This window comes from Acanthaster planci, linkage group LG11, assembly GCF_054643075.1.
Source record: "Acanthaster planci isolate LZ-2023a linkage group LG11, COTS_SCS, whole genome shotgun sequence".
Lineage (NCBI taxonomy): Eukaryota > Metazoa > Echinodermata > Asteroidea > Valvatida > Acanthasteridae > Acanthaster > Acanthaster planci.
This window is the reverse complement of record NC_141787.1, coordinates 1,462,642-1,480,067: the sequence shown is the minus strand read 5'-3', so window position 1 is coordinate 1,480,067 and position 17,426 is coordinate 1,462,642. Positions and strand designations below refer to the sequence as shown.

The 17,426-nt window shown below is 41.3% G+C and overlaps 1 protein-coding gene across 3 annotated transcripts; it reads right to left on the bottom strand.

Moving 5' to 3' along the window:
* Positions 1-14: 14 nt before the first annotated feature.
* On the bottom strand, positions 15-17,424 carry axdnd1 (axonemal dynein light chain domain containing 1). Of its 3 annotated transcripts, none has more exons than XM_022228538.2 (28): positions 17,306-17,424; positions 16,577-16,753; positions 15,874-16,061; positions 15,535-15,641; positions 14,791-14,905; positions 14,242-14,327; positions 14,046-14,102; positions 13,619-13,727; positions 13,076-13,150; positions 12,770-12,864; positions 12,554-12,646; positions 12,144-12,210; positions 11,798-11,835; positions 11,503-11,623; positions 10,602-10,870; positions 10,066-10,119; positions 8,948-9,038; positions 8,584-8,766; positions 5,986-6,037; positions 5,296-5,512; positions 4,368-4,461; positions 3,735-3,925; positions 3,186-3,282; positions 2,758-2,925; positions 2,483-2,593; positions 2,141-2,290; positions 1,580-1,695; positions 15-949 (listed from the first exon to the last, which is right to left on the bottom strand). In XM_022228538.2, the coding sequence occupies exons 2-28, from the start codon at positions 16,713-16,715 to the stop codon at positions 571-573; spliced, it is 3,462 nt and encodes a 1,153-aa protein (XP_022084230.2). In that variant the 5' UTR covers positions 16,716-16,753; positions 17,306-17,424; the 3' UTR covers positions 15-570. The 3 variants fall into 3 exon arrangements, with proteins under 3 accessions (XP_022084230.2, XP_086999557.1, XP_086999558.1); XM_087143431.1 differs by having other exon boundaries at positions 16,577-16,749; XM_087143432.1 differs by lacking the exon at positions 10,066-10,119.
* Between the last annotated feature and the right edge of the window lie 2 nt (positions 17,425-17,426).

The window sequence follows — 17,426 nt, the reverse complement described above, 5'->3', positions numbered from 1 at the left end:
ATGAAAATGTCTCATGATATTTGAATGATGGACGGAGTTTTAATTTAAAAGATCTGCAACAAACTGTACAAAAACCTCTCAAAATGGATGGGGACATGGTAACTTTGAGTGTTGGACGGAAATAAACCTGAAAACCATACCACATTTCTATCATGGCAAATCATAGAGCATACACAAACTAAATTCAAAATCCACACTTCAATGTACATAATGACTTGGTATATGAAAGAAGTTCCGTACAGGTACACAGGCCATCTTAAAAAGGAAGAACTTAAGAAATTATTTACAGATTATTCAGATCCTGAAATAAATCACGCAGTCATGGAATATTAAGACACTCATTTGAATTGATTTGGAAGTAAATTAAAAATCTATATACATATCTTCAAATCTTGTCGATTTCTGTTAAATGCAGTCTTTTTTATGTTTTGTGAAGAAAATGTGTCGCATCCAGGCAATAGACGTGAAAATCATCTGTTTACTGGAGAAAAATGTGACCATTTCTGTGCAAAATACATCTATATTTTACACGGATCTATAAAAAGTCCAGAGCATTCTTTGTCATTAAAATCATTTGCTCTTCTTTGACCTTGATGAGCCCCGGGACCCCACCCCTGACCTCGATGAGGCCTGTGAGAGTGGGCGGGACGGTTGATGTTGGGAGGCTGGTCTCCGCCCGGGAGTGGACGGGGGCGTGTCCTGTGCCATGGCTGCATGAGGGGTGGTAGGGGTGGGTGGGGTTGGGGATGATGCGGTGCCTGGCTGGTTGGGCGTGTCCGCAGCCCTGCCCTCTCTGCTTATGACGCTGGAGGCGTCGGCCTCCTTCTCCGGGAGTTTAGGCGTGGCGCTCTTCCTCTCCAGGGCTCGTAGCTTCTCCTGCGTTTCCTTAAGTTCCTGCTCCAACTCGGCCACCCTGTCCTCTGCCTTCTGGGCACGCTCCTCAGTCATCCTGCGTTAATGAAGCAGAAAGATAAATTAAAACAACATCACGGCCTTTTGTAAGTGATTGTTGACATCATAAGTTTATAAAGGAGTGACATTGTCTTGGGTTCACATCCAGACATATATCTTGGCTCAGGAAGGCCAACAGCAAAGTCTACCATCGCTGAAGCATTAGAAAGTGCTTTGATATTTGGAGGAAACTCTGTGTTCAGAGTGGTGCTCAAGTAAAACAAGAGACTTCAACCTATTTGTTTGTTCAGATCTCACATGAACTTCAAGTCCACTTGTGTCTTGGCATATATATATATAGCCCAGGCCTCGATCCCACACTCAACAACAATCGATTTGAGTGATTCACCACAAACAAGGTATAAGTTGAATCTTGAGACAGTACTCGCAACTATGCTCTAAGTTATTGAAAGTTAACCCCTTCACGGTGGGATTATTTTGACCGCGACTGCTGGGCTGTGGCATGCCCTGAATGGAGGGCTTTGTCCATCAGCAGGCCCCATTGAACCAGCAGCTGCATGGTGAATAGACTGTATGTGTGGTATGCACTAATCCTCACACAATGGTGCGGTAGTAGCAGTCCTCCGTAGCCAAGGGGATAAAAATATAAGCAAAAGGACCGACTCACAGCAACTCTCCCTGCAATGTCTTGACGGCCATCAGAGCTTCATAGGCTTTCTGAGGATCCGGGGTCGGGGTCCGTGGTCCAGCCTCCGCTTGTAGTGCCGAGATACGTGGCTGTATCTGATGAAGTAAAGAAGATGCTTTTAGTGACAATGCAGGTTCAGCTTAATTTGAATATTAGCATTTTTATATTCTGGCACTTTGTTCTGAGTACTGGCATACTGGCCAATCAGACAATGGAGGTTAAACCTAATTTGAATATTTCCATATTTACAAATTGACACTGTGTTCAGTGTCTTGAGAATTTAACCAATCAGACCACAGAAGAAGGTTCATTTTAATTTTAATGTTTACATAAGTAGCGATAGGTTCTCTGTCCTAAGAACATCCCAATCTAGTCAGAGTACAAACAGGTTCAAATTAATTCTAATAATTACTAATTAAAAAAAATTAACACTTCATTCTGTATCTTGAATGCTTGGCAAAACAGACATTAGAAGGGAACAGTGAAGCATTCATCTAGTCTTCAGCAGATTCCAACCCCCGAAACTGTCTTCGATCTCACCTTTTCTGGTTGCTGAATGGGCTCCTCTAGTGACAGAGTTCGCACGTTGTCGTCATCACCGATCGCTTGCATCTCGCTCATGTTGACCTCCTCTTTGCCTGCCGTTGACCCCTCTTTGCCGGCTGGGGTTGCGGGCTCAGCAACTTCCTCCTACGAACACAAAATATGTCCCAGAATTCAAAGACATCACCATGCCATTCACAGTATATGCTGCTCGGCATGATTCACTGAATAAAGGGAAAGAGTGCGTCATGACACGTTCTCTGTAGAAAAGGCCGTCACCGGTTGGCAGTGCAATCCCCAGAGATACCAAATGTTGAAGAGTATTTTTACTGCCAATACCTTGTCTGTGGAGACTGGCGTCACCTTGGGTGACGTGGCTGCATCTTTCTGTGTGTCTGACAGGATGGTTGGTGCTGGAGTCTGGCTAGGGGTTCCCTCCGACTGAATGAGCTGGTAGACACAAAAAAGATGTTTCGAAGTAAGAAAAACCTGAGTTCCTTATATGTCCAGGTCTTGTTACCTCCACTAAAAAACAGCTATACAGGGCCTACGCTTGACCCATATTCTGTGAATTTCAAACATATATTTGAAAAAACTTCAAATTTCAGACTGACCTCAGCGCCGTCGATGACCCCAGGGGTTGGAGCTGGTGTGACTGCCGTCTCCGATTTCTCATCTCCTGTCGCCGGTGTGGTGGATGCCACCGGCACGTAGTTGGGGTCAAGACACTTGAGGTCTTCGATGAGTATGGTGGCTGTGTGGATCCAGTCGGCACACTCGCTCTGTGGATAAACCATCGCAAGTTGGAATGTTGCCAAGGTCAGCAAGCCCATTTCTAAGTTTTCCAAACTACCAAAAACACAACGCAAAACGTGATACAAACTTGTCTTAAATACTTCTGAATTCTGCAAGTTATCTTCATATGCAGGTCAGTAGGTAAAAAAATTCATAACAGTTGGAAAAAGATTAAAGGGGATGGTAGATAAAAGGGGTTGGTAGCTTTTTATATTCTTTTCTATGACAATGGCAAAGAAATGTCCACCTTGAGTTTTTTCAGATCACGTAGTTCATGATCTGCATCCTCAGCTCCCTCGTCCTGTCTCCTCTGCACTTCCTCTGCCACAATGTTGGAGCAGCATCTGTATGGTAAAATACACAAACTGCATCCAAAACAACCTGGCAAAAATGAGACTTGCCAGAAAATGGATGGACTAGAAATAGGAATATTCTAATTATGTGAAAAACCATCACTTGTTTGACTCTTTGCATGATATATAGTTCGCTAGAGCACTGTGACTTTGTGGTGTGGTGTGAAAACTGATTGTTGGTGTAAGTTGCTTGTGGGTCGCTCTGTGCCCTCAGGCAAGACACTTTGCCACAATTTGCTTCACCCACCTGGAGTGAAGGGACTGTGTTTGAATCTGAATCCAACCGGTAGCACACCTTTGAAGTATACTGCACATTTCAGGGGGCTGAGATCTAGGAATGCCTTATAAGAACAGACGCACAGATCTGAATCCAAGCAATGCTGTAAACTCGAAAAAGGTTGTTTTTGTTTTTAGAGATTTTGCAGATGTATTCTAAGTCCTACCCAGTTATGTAATTGGTGAATCTCGTCAGCTTATCAAATATGACTACCGCCTTCTCCTGAATCTGGGCGATGGTGTCTGTGGTCGCCATACTACTCTCCACAGCCTCCGGCGGGCTGTTGGGTTGGTTGGGCGCCAGACGCAGCAGCACCTGTATGATCCAATGGACCATCTCGGCATGCAACACTTGCACCTGTTGATCATGAGGGGAAATGAAAACGCAAATGCAGAAATACGTCATGACGATCTTAAGTTATTGGGACCCACAGAGTCAGGTTGCAATACTTTTATACTAAACCTTCCATCCCTTTGAGCTGGGTTCAAATTCCTCTCGGGCGAACACATGGATTAGATTTCTTGACCTGATATCCGGGCTCCGGGGTTCTCTTAACACTTCTAAAGATTTCTTCCAATCTTCTTTCTACGTTTCTTTGGATTTCTGAGCTACAAAGACTTCTATGCACTTTAGGAACCCTTAAGCAGTTGTATAACAACCAGAAAGAGTTAAAGAAATAATCAAAATTTTCTTCGGTTTTCAACAATTTTCTTCTTTTTTAAGGCTGAAAATACATGTATAATCATACTCCCGACAGTGACAAGTCATTTGCAAGACAATTGCTGTGACAATAATCTACCTGTTCCACTAATTTGGAGTCCTCGCTGTCGATTCCATTGGTAGTGCTGGCCAGCCATTTCTGTGTGCTGCGGAAGACATCTTCCATGGACAGCCTTTGTAGACAAAAATAAATGTAGCCAACTTTCAATGTCTGTAACTTGATTGTCTCTTCTTAACAACTTCAAATTCTCTTTACTCCTTCATTCATCGAAACCTTAAATATATACGAAGGTTCCTAATCTTCCACTTAAATTGGTTTTGTTGATTCATGTTTTTACTAATCTATACACATTATTCTGTTTTAAATTATTTTCATGGACCTGGTGACTTTTTTGGTGCCCTATTCTGCTTAGTCCCTTGTACAAATATGGAAATAAACGTGAATTGAAGGAATGAATCTGCAACTGTTGACACCTTGATGATATTCTGACTGGATCCAAAAAAATCAGACTCAAGACCATTTTCCGTCAGGTATTTTGTTTCTGGTCTGCAATGGAAAGAGCAAATAGTCATTTCGTTTTGGTGTATCCGTCAGTTTGCCATCCTGATGAAGACGGACATTATGTGACAGAAAAATGTTGAGGATTCCTATTTTGATTAACTGCAGAGATCCTACCTGGCTATTCTAAATAACAGCCAAAGTTTCAGCTAAATGCAGATATTTGTGGATACTTTTTTGTGCAGTGCAAAGTATGATTTTCTTTTCCCTCCAAATGTTCAGCACTGTAACCAAAAGTTGTAAATATTTGCCAATTCTGGCTTCAACAGCGACTGAAGGTTGGAATGTGAAAGCCTACAGTATGTGAGACTCCCTTGAAGATATGTGACCCAAAAAGTAACTCTGGTAATTTGTGGCTTATTCTGCCAGGCTGGGTCACATAATCATTACGGCCAGACGTGTTGCTTGTTTAGCAGCTCTGAACTTGTTTTGTTGCCGTGGAGCTTACGGGTCGTGGGGTTTTCCCTCAGCCTTGGCATCCTCCTTCTGCGTGCTGCCAATGCAGCCGGCCGTCTCATCGATGGTCACCAGCCAATCACTGAAGAGCTCGTACAGCCTCATCCATTCGCTCTCTAGGGGCATGGCGCCCCCGTTCAGGATGGAGTTGAGTTTGGTGTCCCAGCTCTCCAAGGCGTTGGCAATCTGGATGAAGCCTTTAGCCGAGCCTGGGAACCGATTTTGAAAAAAAAAATGTGAAAAACTTTTTGACTGAGCTCCCTGAATCTATCTTACTCAGTGTTAAATGTTGAATGGGGGGTGGTACCAGACTATTTGGGTTCCAAGCCTCACTTTCATTTTTTTAAATGTAGCTTAAAACATTTAGATTCAAAAATTCACAAATTTTAAATTAATTATCAGTAAACACTGACATTATTTGTGATGAAGAGTAACTTCATTGCTGTCACTTAGATATCCAAAATGAAACGTTAACCTCACTTTCATTTCTCTAGGGCTGACTTGTGACAAGAGTCTATTACAGCTTGATTGACTCTGATGTCATGCAGCCTGGTCAGCAGAGACCTTGTCTAATCAACCGTCTGAGGCTAACTGACACACGCATCTATGGGACTTGGCTGCAGCCATGAGCCAATGGCTCCCATAGGCATGAGTATTATTTTAAGCCAAATCCATGACTTACCGTTCTCCCCGTTGACTCGTATCTGGAACTGTTGGTGCAGCATGTCACACTCCTAATTCAGGCAATATCAACAAAGAAACCACACTGTAATTCCAAACTAATTGTGGTTTAAGGCAGCTGCATGTCAAAGGATGAATTCACTTGATTACTGTATTCATTATCAAGATCACAAAATTGGAACACGTGCCTGAATGAATGACTCAAAGTGGTAAAAATGTTCACAACATTACGTTAGTACAAATTTTGAATGTTAACAACTAACAATTTTTGACTTTGAAGAAAATGACAGAAAACTGATGGCTTTAGTTTGAGTATTCATTTCTACTCTTTAAGAATTCTATCACAAATTTCAACAGAAGTGTGATATTAAAAATGTTGACAGAAAAGGAATATGATTTTTTTTAGTGATGAATCATGCAGAACCATGTTTGGATTATTAGTAAAGGTAAGGGTTTGAATGAACTGAAGACAATACAATGTAAATGTCAAACGAATAAAATTGAACTCCAAAGACAATTAAGGTCAAGGAAATTAACAAACAAAGAGGAATAAAACCTCAGCTTTGACAAATGAGAAACAACGAAAGTGTTAACGCTGAAGTCAGGACATTGTGGGCTGAGTCAAAGCATTGAATGTGACTATGCAGATTCCACAAAATGAGTCTTAAGATCATATTTCTCTGTAGTAATAACAATCACCTCTTCATTTTCATATAGACCTCAATTTGATATCCACAGGAGATACTGATAATTCTTTTAATTTCCAGTGTGCAAGATTGGCTTGAAATGCTTGCAACTCTGGCGACCCAAGACTCATTTGGGTGAATCGCAGGTTGCTCATGTCAAAGCATGCATGTTTTATGGAAACTAATTCTATGGTGGGAGACATTTTTTTGGAGCACACAATCGGCAATTTTCATGCAGTTTACTTTACCTGTTTGACATCCTGTTGGTTGCAAGCATGCAGTGCAAACGAAAGCAACAATTTAACAGAAATAACAAATTAGTTCAGGGTGCAGTCATGCAAATCAATGAAAAGTTTGGTAAGCATTGAAAAATATTGGCTCAGCAGAAATAGGTTACCAACCGAAAGTTATTCAATCTATATCTCTTGCAATTGGTTCCCAGCCAATATTTGTTTGGCACCTAAAATCTTCTTAGCATTAGCAGCACTATGAAACTGCACCTGGATTGCTTTCAAATGTCAATGTATTCATGGAATCAAATCTAGAGAAGGTGAGCTTTATAGAAATGGCTCTCTCTGAAAACTATTTCTGGTAACTAAAGCTTTGATGAACTACTTTTTCCCACACAAATTTGTTTATGTAAAAAATGCACTAGCTAAAATCAATTTCAATGTGTATCAATTGATGTTCTGAAAGGTTTTCGAAGGAGAGTTTAAATTTTTACACTGATTTGATTGATATTAAATACATATATAAATAGCATAAAAAGTTATTACTCGAACAAGTGCTTCAACAACGTTAGTCACATCACGAGCTAAACTACAAATTTCACGGCAAACAGGATTATCAGATTCGGCTTGTATTTCACAAGCGAAAAAACAAAAAGAATTCAAGGACCATGATGAAACAAGAAAGTGAAAAAAAGGATTTAAATTTGATTTGATTTCCAAACAAATGATATAATATATGAAAAAAACAATAGATCAAGCCACTTTGGAAGACACAAGTTTATGTAGCTTATGACAATTGATGCCTCAGTAAAGTGCAATGGTCTGTAGTTTGGTGTGCACATCTGAGACTTTTTTATACTAACGCCTTCAATGGGTAATACAAAAACCAGATAAATAAAGCAAAACCAAAAGCAAAATGAAAACAACCACCCTACCCCCCCAAAAAAAGAAAACAAAAACCCCAAACCAAAAACAAACAAAAACTTTTTAGATGTAGTATCAAATCGTTAGTAAAGCATCTCTATGTTAAACCACATCAAAATGTCAGTAGACAATAAACTTCATTCCAAGTTCCTTTACCTGAGTTAACTGTAGGGTCAAGGATTTTCAAGAGCACAGAGGGAAAAATAGAGAAACGCTGAGCAAATTTTAGAAGAGGATTCTGGTATTGGTGCTGCAGTGGTAAATAATTTGTGCATGAAAAAAATGATTTGCGCACATTCTGTAGTAAATGCTAATTTAGAGAGAGGGACTTTGGGCAGGTCATTCTTCAGTGGTGTTTGGAGACAGCAATTTAAAAAAGAAGCAGGGATGTGATGCAAACGTAAGTGAACATGACGCCAGTTCAAGCTTACTGCTAATATTGGAAAGCAAGGAATAGTCTTACATATTTATACCATGGAGTATCAAAGTGAATTCCTCATGCAAACAATTCTGTGTGAAAGGTATTAGTGCGGGAACCAGCATTTGAACCAACACTGACGTGTACTCCATTCGTATACACTGCACGTTCTGGTTCAAAGTCACACTTTGCTACTCCATAACACTGCCTTCACACAAACAAATCTTCATTCCTAATGACAGGAAAATGCACTCTAACTTGCAGCATATTCCAAATTCTCTGAATCTCTTCTAGTTTCTTTCCAGAGTACAGCAGTCCTTACGGAGAGCCTTACAACTGACCTTGTTCATCTTCAGCAGTCGTTTGTGCTCCGGGTAGTCTGATCCATCTTCCGGTCGGTGACGGTTGAAGATGTGCAAGGCCACCTCCGTCCACATCTCCACCTGCTTCTTGATACTGTACATGCTCTCTTCAAATCCAAGCAAGATGTCCCCGCCGTACTTCTCCACTTCTTTATTCAATTGCTACATTGTAAGACAGACGATATATGTACAAAAGGATGCCACTCCAACATGAGGACATTACTTTGAACAACTATGCTCCAAGCCCACTTTTTTCTGTCAACCAAATATTGGCTGAAGGCGAACCTGGTAGATTCCTAGTGTTTGAGTTTAATTTTTCTTCAGAGAACATTCTAGAACCAACCTCTTCCCAAGATCTGATGTCGTCGTAGAGTTTCTGTATCATTTCCACGGGCGGCGCTTGGACGACGGTCTGAATGTTATCGTGGCTTGCCCTAAACGTATGAACAACCAAATTCAAGAAATCAGCATTTTGTAGGGTGACAGTCCACCATCAAGTTGTAGAAAACTATTCCACAAAGAAAACTGGAGCTTCACATTTTCCAATCCTGTATTCCGTCATGATTGGAGCAATTTATGTGAGAAAGTTAATTGATACAGAGTCTTTTTGAAATTCCGCACTGACACTGTCGTTCAGGCACAAGTTGGACGAATGTGATTCTTGAAGCCCAAAGAGAGCCACCGTGGTGTGGTACGGTGCAGACAACACAAAAAACCTATCAGACTGGATTGAAAGGAGATCACAGAACCAGTGAGGTAAATGGATCGAGGAAACATATGATTTGACTGAATGAATGTCTAGATGAGATTTGAATCTTGGGGTCTGGGACTACTGTTGGAACACTGAGTCATCTAAATGTGGTATGTTGTTGGAGAGGAAAAGGGCGGAAGGAAAACACTGACATTTATGAACTTTTTGGGAAAATCTTGTGAGGGGGTGTTGCAAGGACGACCATAAATGGTCACATGAATGATATTTCAATTGAAAAAAATTTACAGATCTGCTCAATGCAATTCTAATACACCCAGATGATAAAACAATAAGAACAAAGCTGCTTAACGAGAAATCAAAATTGCTTCAAAATTTACTTTAACGGAAACTTCTGCTTACTGAGTGATATCTTATTGTAATCATTCTTGTGTTTTATCACGGTGCTATAAGTAGAAAAATAACTGCCTGCCACCCAATTTTGTTGAGCAACTTTGCAAATTTTGCTTGAGGGAAGAAACAATTACACAAAATGTGGAAATCTACCAATAAAAACAGGACCCTTATCTAGACCATCATCTTTCAAATTGCAGTGTAATGGCCCTGTCTACGCTAGCTAACCAAGGTGAAGTTTTTGATGAGGTTTCAATGTGTGGAGCTAGTACTACAGAAAAATGAAATGGTTAGAATTGGTGTAAGCAGACACTGCAACCAGAAGCAAGTGCACACATTTGAACAGCGAACAAAGTCACCTTGATTCTCTCACACTAGTGGCACCAGACGTCACGCTGCCTTCCTTTTGCAAGCTTGCAAAGTTAGGACAGATTCAAGTCATCTTTAATTTGTTAGCAATGAAAGGCTCTAGATGCATCCATAAAATCTTGTAATTACACATCAATAAGCTTGAAAGGTTCTCGAATCCATCAAATGTTTAATCCTAAGTCTGGCGACAAGGCATAGGATGAAGAATAGCAGAGAGATGACTATGTACCCATTCACAGTGTCTGTAACTTGAAATGAGACTTTTGATCAACTGGTGAGTTTCTTGTGAGGACTTGATACAAATTTGACCTGGACTTTGTCAAACATGGATGCCTTCTCTTCTGAAATGGTTTTTTTCCATGCTCCCCTTTCAAAAATCAGAATATACCCGTAATGGAGGGAAAGTTGGTACCCTCTATTGGGTAAAAAAAAATGCTTCGTTTTGGTTTTATTCATCAACTAAACAGTGATAGTCGACTCCACACAGCCCGGAAAGGTTAGTTAACCTCTGGCCTGGCATACTTACACCACAAACTGGTCAAATTCCTGAATCCACTTCTCGATGCCTTTGCCAATGGCCTGTAATCGGCCGTGGGACCGCTCGTCGCCGGCCTTCAGCTCCTCGGCAAAGGCGAGGGTTAGCTGGCGGTGAGTGGCAATGCAGACCTGCAGCTGTGACAGCTCCTCGGTGTCACGGTCGCTCAAGACGATGGTGAAGTGGTTAGCCAGCTTGGACCAGAGCCGCTCACTGATGTGGAGGCGGCGGGCCGTGGCCAGTGAGTTGGCCTCGGTGACCTAATTGGGTCAAGTGAACAGATTCTGCTTAGCTTAGACATCTGCTTAACACAAAAATCACTGGCTCAGCAAAAACAGGCTGCTGGCTAATCAGTGCTGATATTCATAATGGCTGTAACTGGAGTTCAGCTCATTTTTCCTTTTATCTGATAAGCAATACTTCATTAACTGCTGAGTAGCTTTAGGAAATCATCTTCAAATATATTGAATTTCTGTTGAATTTAAGATAATGTGACAGCAAAGCAAATAACCTTTGATGGTCAGTTTAGCCTATTTTGAAAGTTCAGTCTGTCTAAACCAAACCAGGCATGAAATGACTGATATTTCCATTGCCCCTGTATGAGTCCATCGCGGGTTGCTCCCGAGCTAATGCCAGTACCCATTTGTACTCCTGGGTGGAGAGAGGCTAGTTGGGGTAAAGTGGACTGCCCAAGGACACAGATATGGCCAAATGCTTGACTCAACCCAACAAATCTCTCATTAAACCCAAGCAAATCTGGTTTTTGGAATGCAGATTGGTAGTAACTGAAGGCACAATTGGAGAGTCCTGATACCCAACAATGGGAATGAATGATGACATTCTTTTAGCCTGAGCAATTCTAATCATTTAAAAAGGATCTCTGTAATCATACCTTGAGTGCAAGATTATAGGCTGCCCCACTCCACAGTTCCTTCTCCCTGGACAGTGCAATGACTTGAGACTCAAGGCGAGCCCGCTGTAACTCGTACAACTCATGATACTCAGCCAGCAGCCTGGTGAGTAGAAAACACTCAGATGTGAGTAACTCTGAAAAGTTCTCTAGTGGTTCTCAAACCATGGTTACCCTATTTGCAGAGATCAATAAAACTCAGTAGTCATTATTGATTTATCTTCAAAGGAATGACAGTGTAAAAGGATTATTTGACAAATTCCTGTTGGTCTCTTACCCCGCATTCTTTTCAGACTCTGCTAGTGCTGCAGCAAGCTGAAAAAAAGGAAAAAAGGATTATGGTCGTTAATAGTGCGCCTCAAAGAGTTTGCAACCCGTTGGCCAAGCACAATGAGCGAAATTTGGCGACCCAATGTGCGTTTCAAAAGGGTCGACAAAGTTTGCGTGTTGTGATTGGCCAATGCGTTACAAACTCTTGGAGGCGCACTATTGTGAATCGCCCATTTGACCAGTGAGTATTGAGATATTTGAAATTATGCACAGCAAAAATTACGGAGAAAAATTGCTTTTATCAATTTCAATTTTTCAAAATAAGTGCTGATATCATAGTGAAGCTGACTTACCTCTTGTTGTGCTTGCTGTGCCTGCGAGGTCACGACCTTATCATGCTCTCTGACATCAGATAACTCACTTGGAAAAAAGGAAGAAAACTCAGATTTACTTCTCAGAATGTACTTAAATCTTTTCAAACCTGACCACTTATCATATTTTACCTGGAATCCTGTGATATTCTCCAAATCCATTATTTCGCATCAAAGCCCATGTCAAATTCATGGATTAACCATACACTGTGTCCAATGTTTTGGCTATGGCTGGTAATACATGTACATGTATGTCAATGGAAGTCACAGGCTAGCGGTTGTTGCCACCTACCACAGACATATGCTAATCCTAGCCACAGCCGCGACTTTCTTACACAGCCATACTCTATCCTATTCAATATGCACTTTTTTTCAGATTTTCCATTCCTTACTTGGTGAGCTGAGAAATGGAAGTCTTGAAACGGAACAGCTCCTCAGTCAACCTCCTATCCAGGGCTCTCTGGGCCATCACCTCCTGATGCAAGCTACAAGAAGCACACCAACAGAAACGGGTTCAAGGTTGGTGACTATTTTACTCTCCAATCTTACGTTTTTCAAATGAATGGAAGCAAAACTTTTATTTATAAGTGAACCGTCTTTTCACAAACCTTTTGACTTGCCGAGGAACCTTATCCAACAATTTACTGTATCTCTGTCGAAGGTTTGCTAAAAGTTCACCCCTCTCTGCACATTCCACACTCACCTAGAAAAAATGCAATGAATCTGGAATAAGGCCTGAAATAAACCATGAATTTCTCTCACATTAAGCCCACTAATCCAACCTAAGTTAGACAGAGCGGAGCAAAAACAGGACCAATTTAAGACATCGAACTATAAACTTGATATCAGTATGTTGCATGATGTGCCAATCAGTCACCAGACAGTGACACAAACCAACAAACCGGTTCACTGACCTGTCTTATCAGCTCGTGGAAGATGAGATTGTATATGTTCTGCTCCTTCTTGATTAACTCAAGAAGATTGTGCATCTAGAGAGAAAAAAGTAAGCATCGTGATTAACTATCTGTCAGCAGATAAAGACGAAATGCAATGGCCGACGTAGTTACACTTGTGTTCCAGTCCTCACACCTTGAGGTTGATTCTGAGTCTCCAAGTTCTCAAAATCACAAATGGTCAATGGGTCCTCACACCCTGAGGCTGATTCTGAGTCTCCAAGTTCTCAAAATCACAAATGGTCAACGGGTCCTCACACCTTGAGTAAGATTCCAAGCCACTTCATTCAGCTCTCAAATGAGTCTGAGTTTAAGTAATGAGTCCTCAAATAAAGAGTCCTGGGTTGTTGAAGGTTGAGTCTAATTTCTACTCCTGAGACATTCACTCGATCGACCATACACCAACTCCAAACTGCATTTTATTGAAGTCTTCGTGGAGATGCCTCTCGAGGTTTTCATCAACATGGCTAACCAACAAACAGACAGGCAGACAGACTGACCTACCTGCGTTGGTCCTTTAATCTCAACCTCTTCATCATCTATTCCTGCTTTGTCTATCATGGAATCCATCGTCTCCTTCAGCTGTAGGACTTCATATCTACTGGACGGTTTCCTGCGTGGTCGAGAATGTTAGATTAAAAATATACAAAATATCAATATCCTCTTTAGTTAAACAACTTGAAACCGAAGTGAAATTTGATGAAATACAATTTGGAAAAGAGCAGATAACAAAACATTTGGCAGCAATTGAAACTGAAGTGTTGGTTTCTTCAAGAACTTTGAGAAGTTTCAAAGAATAAAATAATTCAGTATTGGGCTGTAACCTTATTGGTTATTTTAAGGCTGCTGCTTCAATTACTGACATAGACAGAACATAGACTAAAAACATCCATAGCCATAAAGAAAATGTCTGTTTTGGACTTATTCTTACAGTGATGGGAAAGCCACTTGATTCTTCTCAGTGTCCATCAGATTGGTGGTGTATTTGCTACAAAAGAAAAACCAAAACCTCATCAAAATACACATCCTGATTCCAAAGTTTTTGATGAATAACGAAATTGACCAGGAAGGAACTGGATTAATGTTGTTAGTTTAAAAATAATTAGAACCAACTCGTCAAGACTTACTCTTCTTGAAACTCGAGATGCTGTACTCCTTTTGCTTTGACAACGTGGTACTCAGACGGGATCAGGGAGTCTGGAACGCTCATCCCCTGCAAAACCCAAATATAGAGGAAAGAACTTTCAGAATATTTGTACAATGAGCCCTAAACTGGATGGTGGAACTAAATACGTAATACTCCTATCCAACAGGCTGAATGATTGTCTTGGGATATTTTCAAATACGAGGGGACAAAACATAGTGTCACAGATGACTTCTCAGAACTCAATACCTGCTGGAACTGAACTTTTATGCAGAGAGTTGATTGCAGTAAAGTGTTGCAGTTGCGGACACAAGAACCAAGAACCAGTAACAGAAACCAGGGACCTTGAACTACGTACCTATTGATAACAGTAAAATGTCTTGCTCAGGAACACAAAAACCAGGAGCCAAGAGTAAAGAACAGAAACAGGGATCTAGAACTATGTCCCTATTTACTGCAGTAAAGCATCTTGCTCAGGAACACAAGAACCAGGAACCAAGGACCAATTCCCTGTACCAAAGTTGTCTCTTACCTTGTCTTGGTCTGCTTGTTTGGACAGGGCCCTGACAGAACTGGGATCTTGCGCTGGATCCACTCTGTCAGGAGCTTTATCAGTGAAAGCAACATCATACAAGAACGATATATCCCTGGGTAGCAGTGAAGAGGGAATGAACATCAAGAAGTATTCATTACATATTTGCCTCTGAATAAGAATGTATTTCTAAATCTGTTCTTACCCTTTCTTTTCAAATTTCTTGGATACAATGGAGAGATGAAGAACCAGTCAGGGCCAAACTTACTAAAGCTTCAACACAGAAAATACCGCTAAGCAAGTTCTCTGCTAAACAAAATTCAGCTGAGGACCAGTCATAAGAGAGATGCATTGTGTAACAGTTTGACTGGTAACTTGTTTCTGTTAAGCACATCAAATTTTTCCATGGTTAGCAGATTTCCATGCTAGGCAGATCTATGAGACTGCCCAAGGGCGAGTTTGAGCAGCAACAGTTTGTCAACCACTGGCCGATTTTCCCTGGTAGCCTATGCACAAAAATGTATCCTAGGTACCAGGCAAAATTGCCCAGTAACTGACAAATGGTCGCCGCTCGAACTAGTCCTAAGCTGCAGTGAAAGATATACAGCTCCCTCTGTAGTCTGTGCAACGAAGGGTGGTATATAAAAAAATCAGTGACGACTTTGCCATGTGCTCCTGTCAAGTTTTCAATAAATACTCGGTGAGTGTGGAATAATGCTTGTGGACAGAATTCTGAGTTATTACCTTCCAGCCCCAGTCATCGAGATTGGTTGGTCGGTCAGATGCTGGAAGCGACGTCGGCGGTTGGGAAAGTTCCACATGTTGGCGGCTGGTGCCCCGCCTTTGGGAACCTGTGAAAAAAACAAAGGGATGATATTGTAACATGCCCCATGTTGACACAGCAGACACAGCAGGTGCCTAAAATGTCTGTCAGGAACAGAACCCTGGGATGCCAAAGATGGAAAATACAACGAACTAGCTGAATTGCCATTCATGTCAGCGGCATGGATATTCACGCACGTCTCAGTGTGAAATTGATTCTGTAGGCTCTTTAACCTTCGTTCCTTCACATATATATCTCACCTTTGCCTTAGCCTTCTGCACCCCCTTCTGTTTCATCTTCTCCTTGACCCCAGGGGTGGGGATGTTGGTCAGGGCGTTCAGTATGTCCTCCGGGATGAACTCACTCTGGAGCGAGGTTGGCAAGGGCTTGGTCTTGTCAATGTCCTTGTCGCTGGATCGGAGGTCTGGTAGGGTGGCTATGCTTTGACCTTCAGAAAGGTTAGTTAATGACAGACTTAAGCTGGTTCATAATAAACTGACATGTTTAAAAGACACCATGCAGTGGCATATCAAGGGCACATTATTTTAAAGGTGTCAACTAAGCTCAGATGTGACGAATCACAATATTTGTAACACTCTTGAAAGCTGAATGCATTGCACACAATTGGCATACAGAACAAGTCCAACATTACTTCGGAACTGAACAAGTAAAATTGGTTCGAAGGAAGCATCTGGTGCAAAGTCCCTTTGTATAACTTTAACAAATGCTAACGAACGGACCACTTCAAGTTTCAAAATGCCGGACGTGTTCCAATCTGGTTTAAGGCTTTGGACCTTACCTTCTAAACAGAAATTTGGGAAAAATTTAATGGCCAAAAGCGACCGGCAAGTAAATTAAAGCTGGCTTGATTTTAAAACTGGCTTGATGACTTTGAAACAAACTTTACAAAGCTTTTTTTTTAATTTGATGCAACAACGTGATTTGAAAACGAATCTGACTTACCTTCAGTTTTGGCGACAAGCACCTTTGTCTTTCTGGGGGTGGGGCTATCCCTGCTGTCTCCCTTGGGTTCTAAAGGGGGGCTGGGATCTCTCCCGCCCACATTAGCCATCTCTGGCATTGGGGTCACTGCTGTTGTCATCTTACGTTTACTGCTTGTCAGCTTGGTCCATTTACTGTCTTTTCAGTCAAAAGTTCAAAACAACACGGTATTGGTACGAGATCAGACAAAATTAGTTCCAGACAACTCGGTCTGTAAATTACGGCTGCTGAATAGCTAGAAAATTGCACGCCGTTGTTTTCGCTGAGGCAAAAGGGTTGCCAGGTAATGCATGAAGTGTAGTGCTTTTTCAACAATAGGGCCACCCTAGAAGTAGAAGGAAGTAAAATCTTAATCTCAAGTTAAAGTTAAAGGCTTTACTAAAAGGTTTTACATCAAATGTGCCTGAAATTTCACTGTTTATGCGCTATGAATATCTTCAACACCGTACCGAAAAGGTTTCAGTTATTTTTATCAGGTGGCAGCAAAAACGGAGGAGAACATGCAAGTCCCTGTACAAAGTGAATGGAGAGTTGCCCCCTTGCCATGACGTGAGTACAAGAAATGGAACAACCTCCGACCGACCGCGACAATGCACCGGATGGATGAATTTGAATGAAAAATGTGGGAATTACTTTCCACCAAATCCGAAGACACTGAGTACAAAGGAAAAACATATAAATAGTACAAACCTCGATCTACATCTTAAAGAAATCGGTAGTCATTTTCTCTCTTTTTCAAGCAGATTTTGTAACTCGCCAACTTGCTTCTTGTTGTCAAGGAAGGTCAACGTTTACTGTCTCTCAGAGTAGC

Coding starts and splice junctions, on each gene's coding strand:
- axdnd1 (XM_022228538.2), bottom strand. CDS start 16,715: ATGACAACAGCAGTGACCCCAATGCCAGAGATGGCTAATGTGGGCGGG. Junction 11,624..11,797: donor GAGTCTGAAAAGAATGCGGG/GTAAGAGACCAA, acceptor TCTACTCACCAG/GCTGCTGGCTGAGTATCATG. Junction 950..1,579: donor ACATTGCAGGGAGAGTTGCT/GTGAGTCGGTCC, acceptor TCATTAACGCAG/GATGACTGAGGAGCGTGCCC.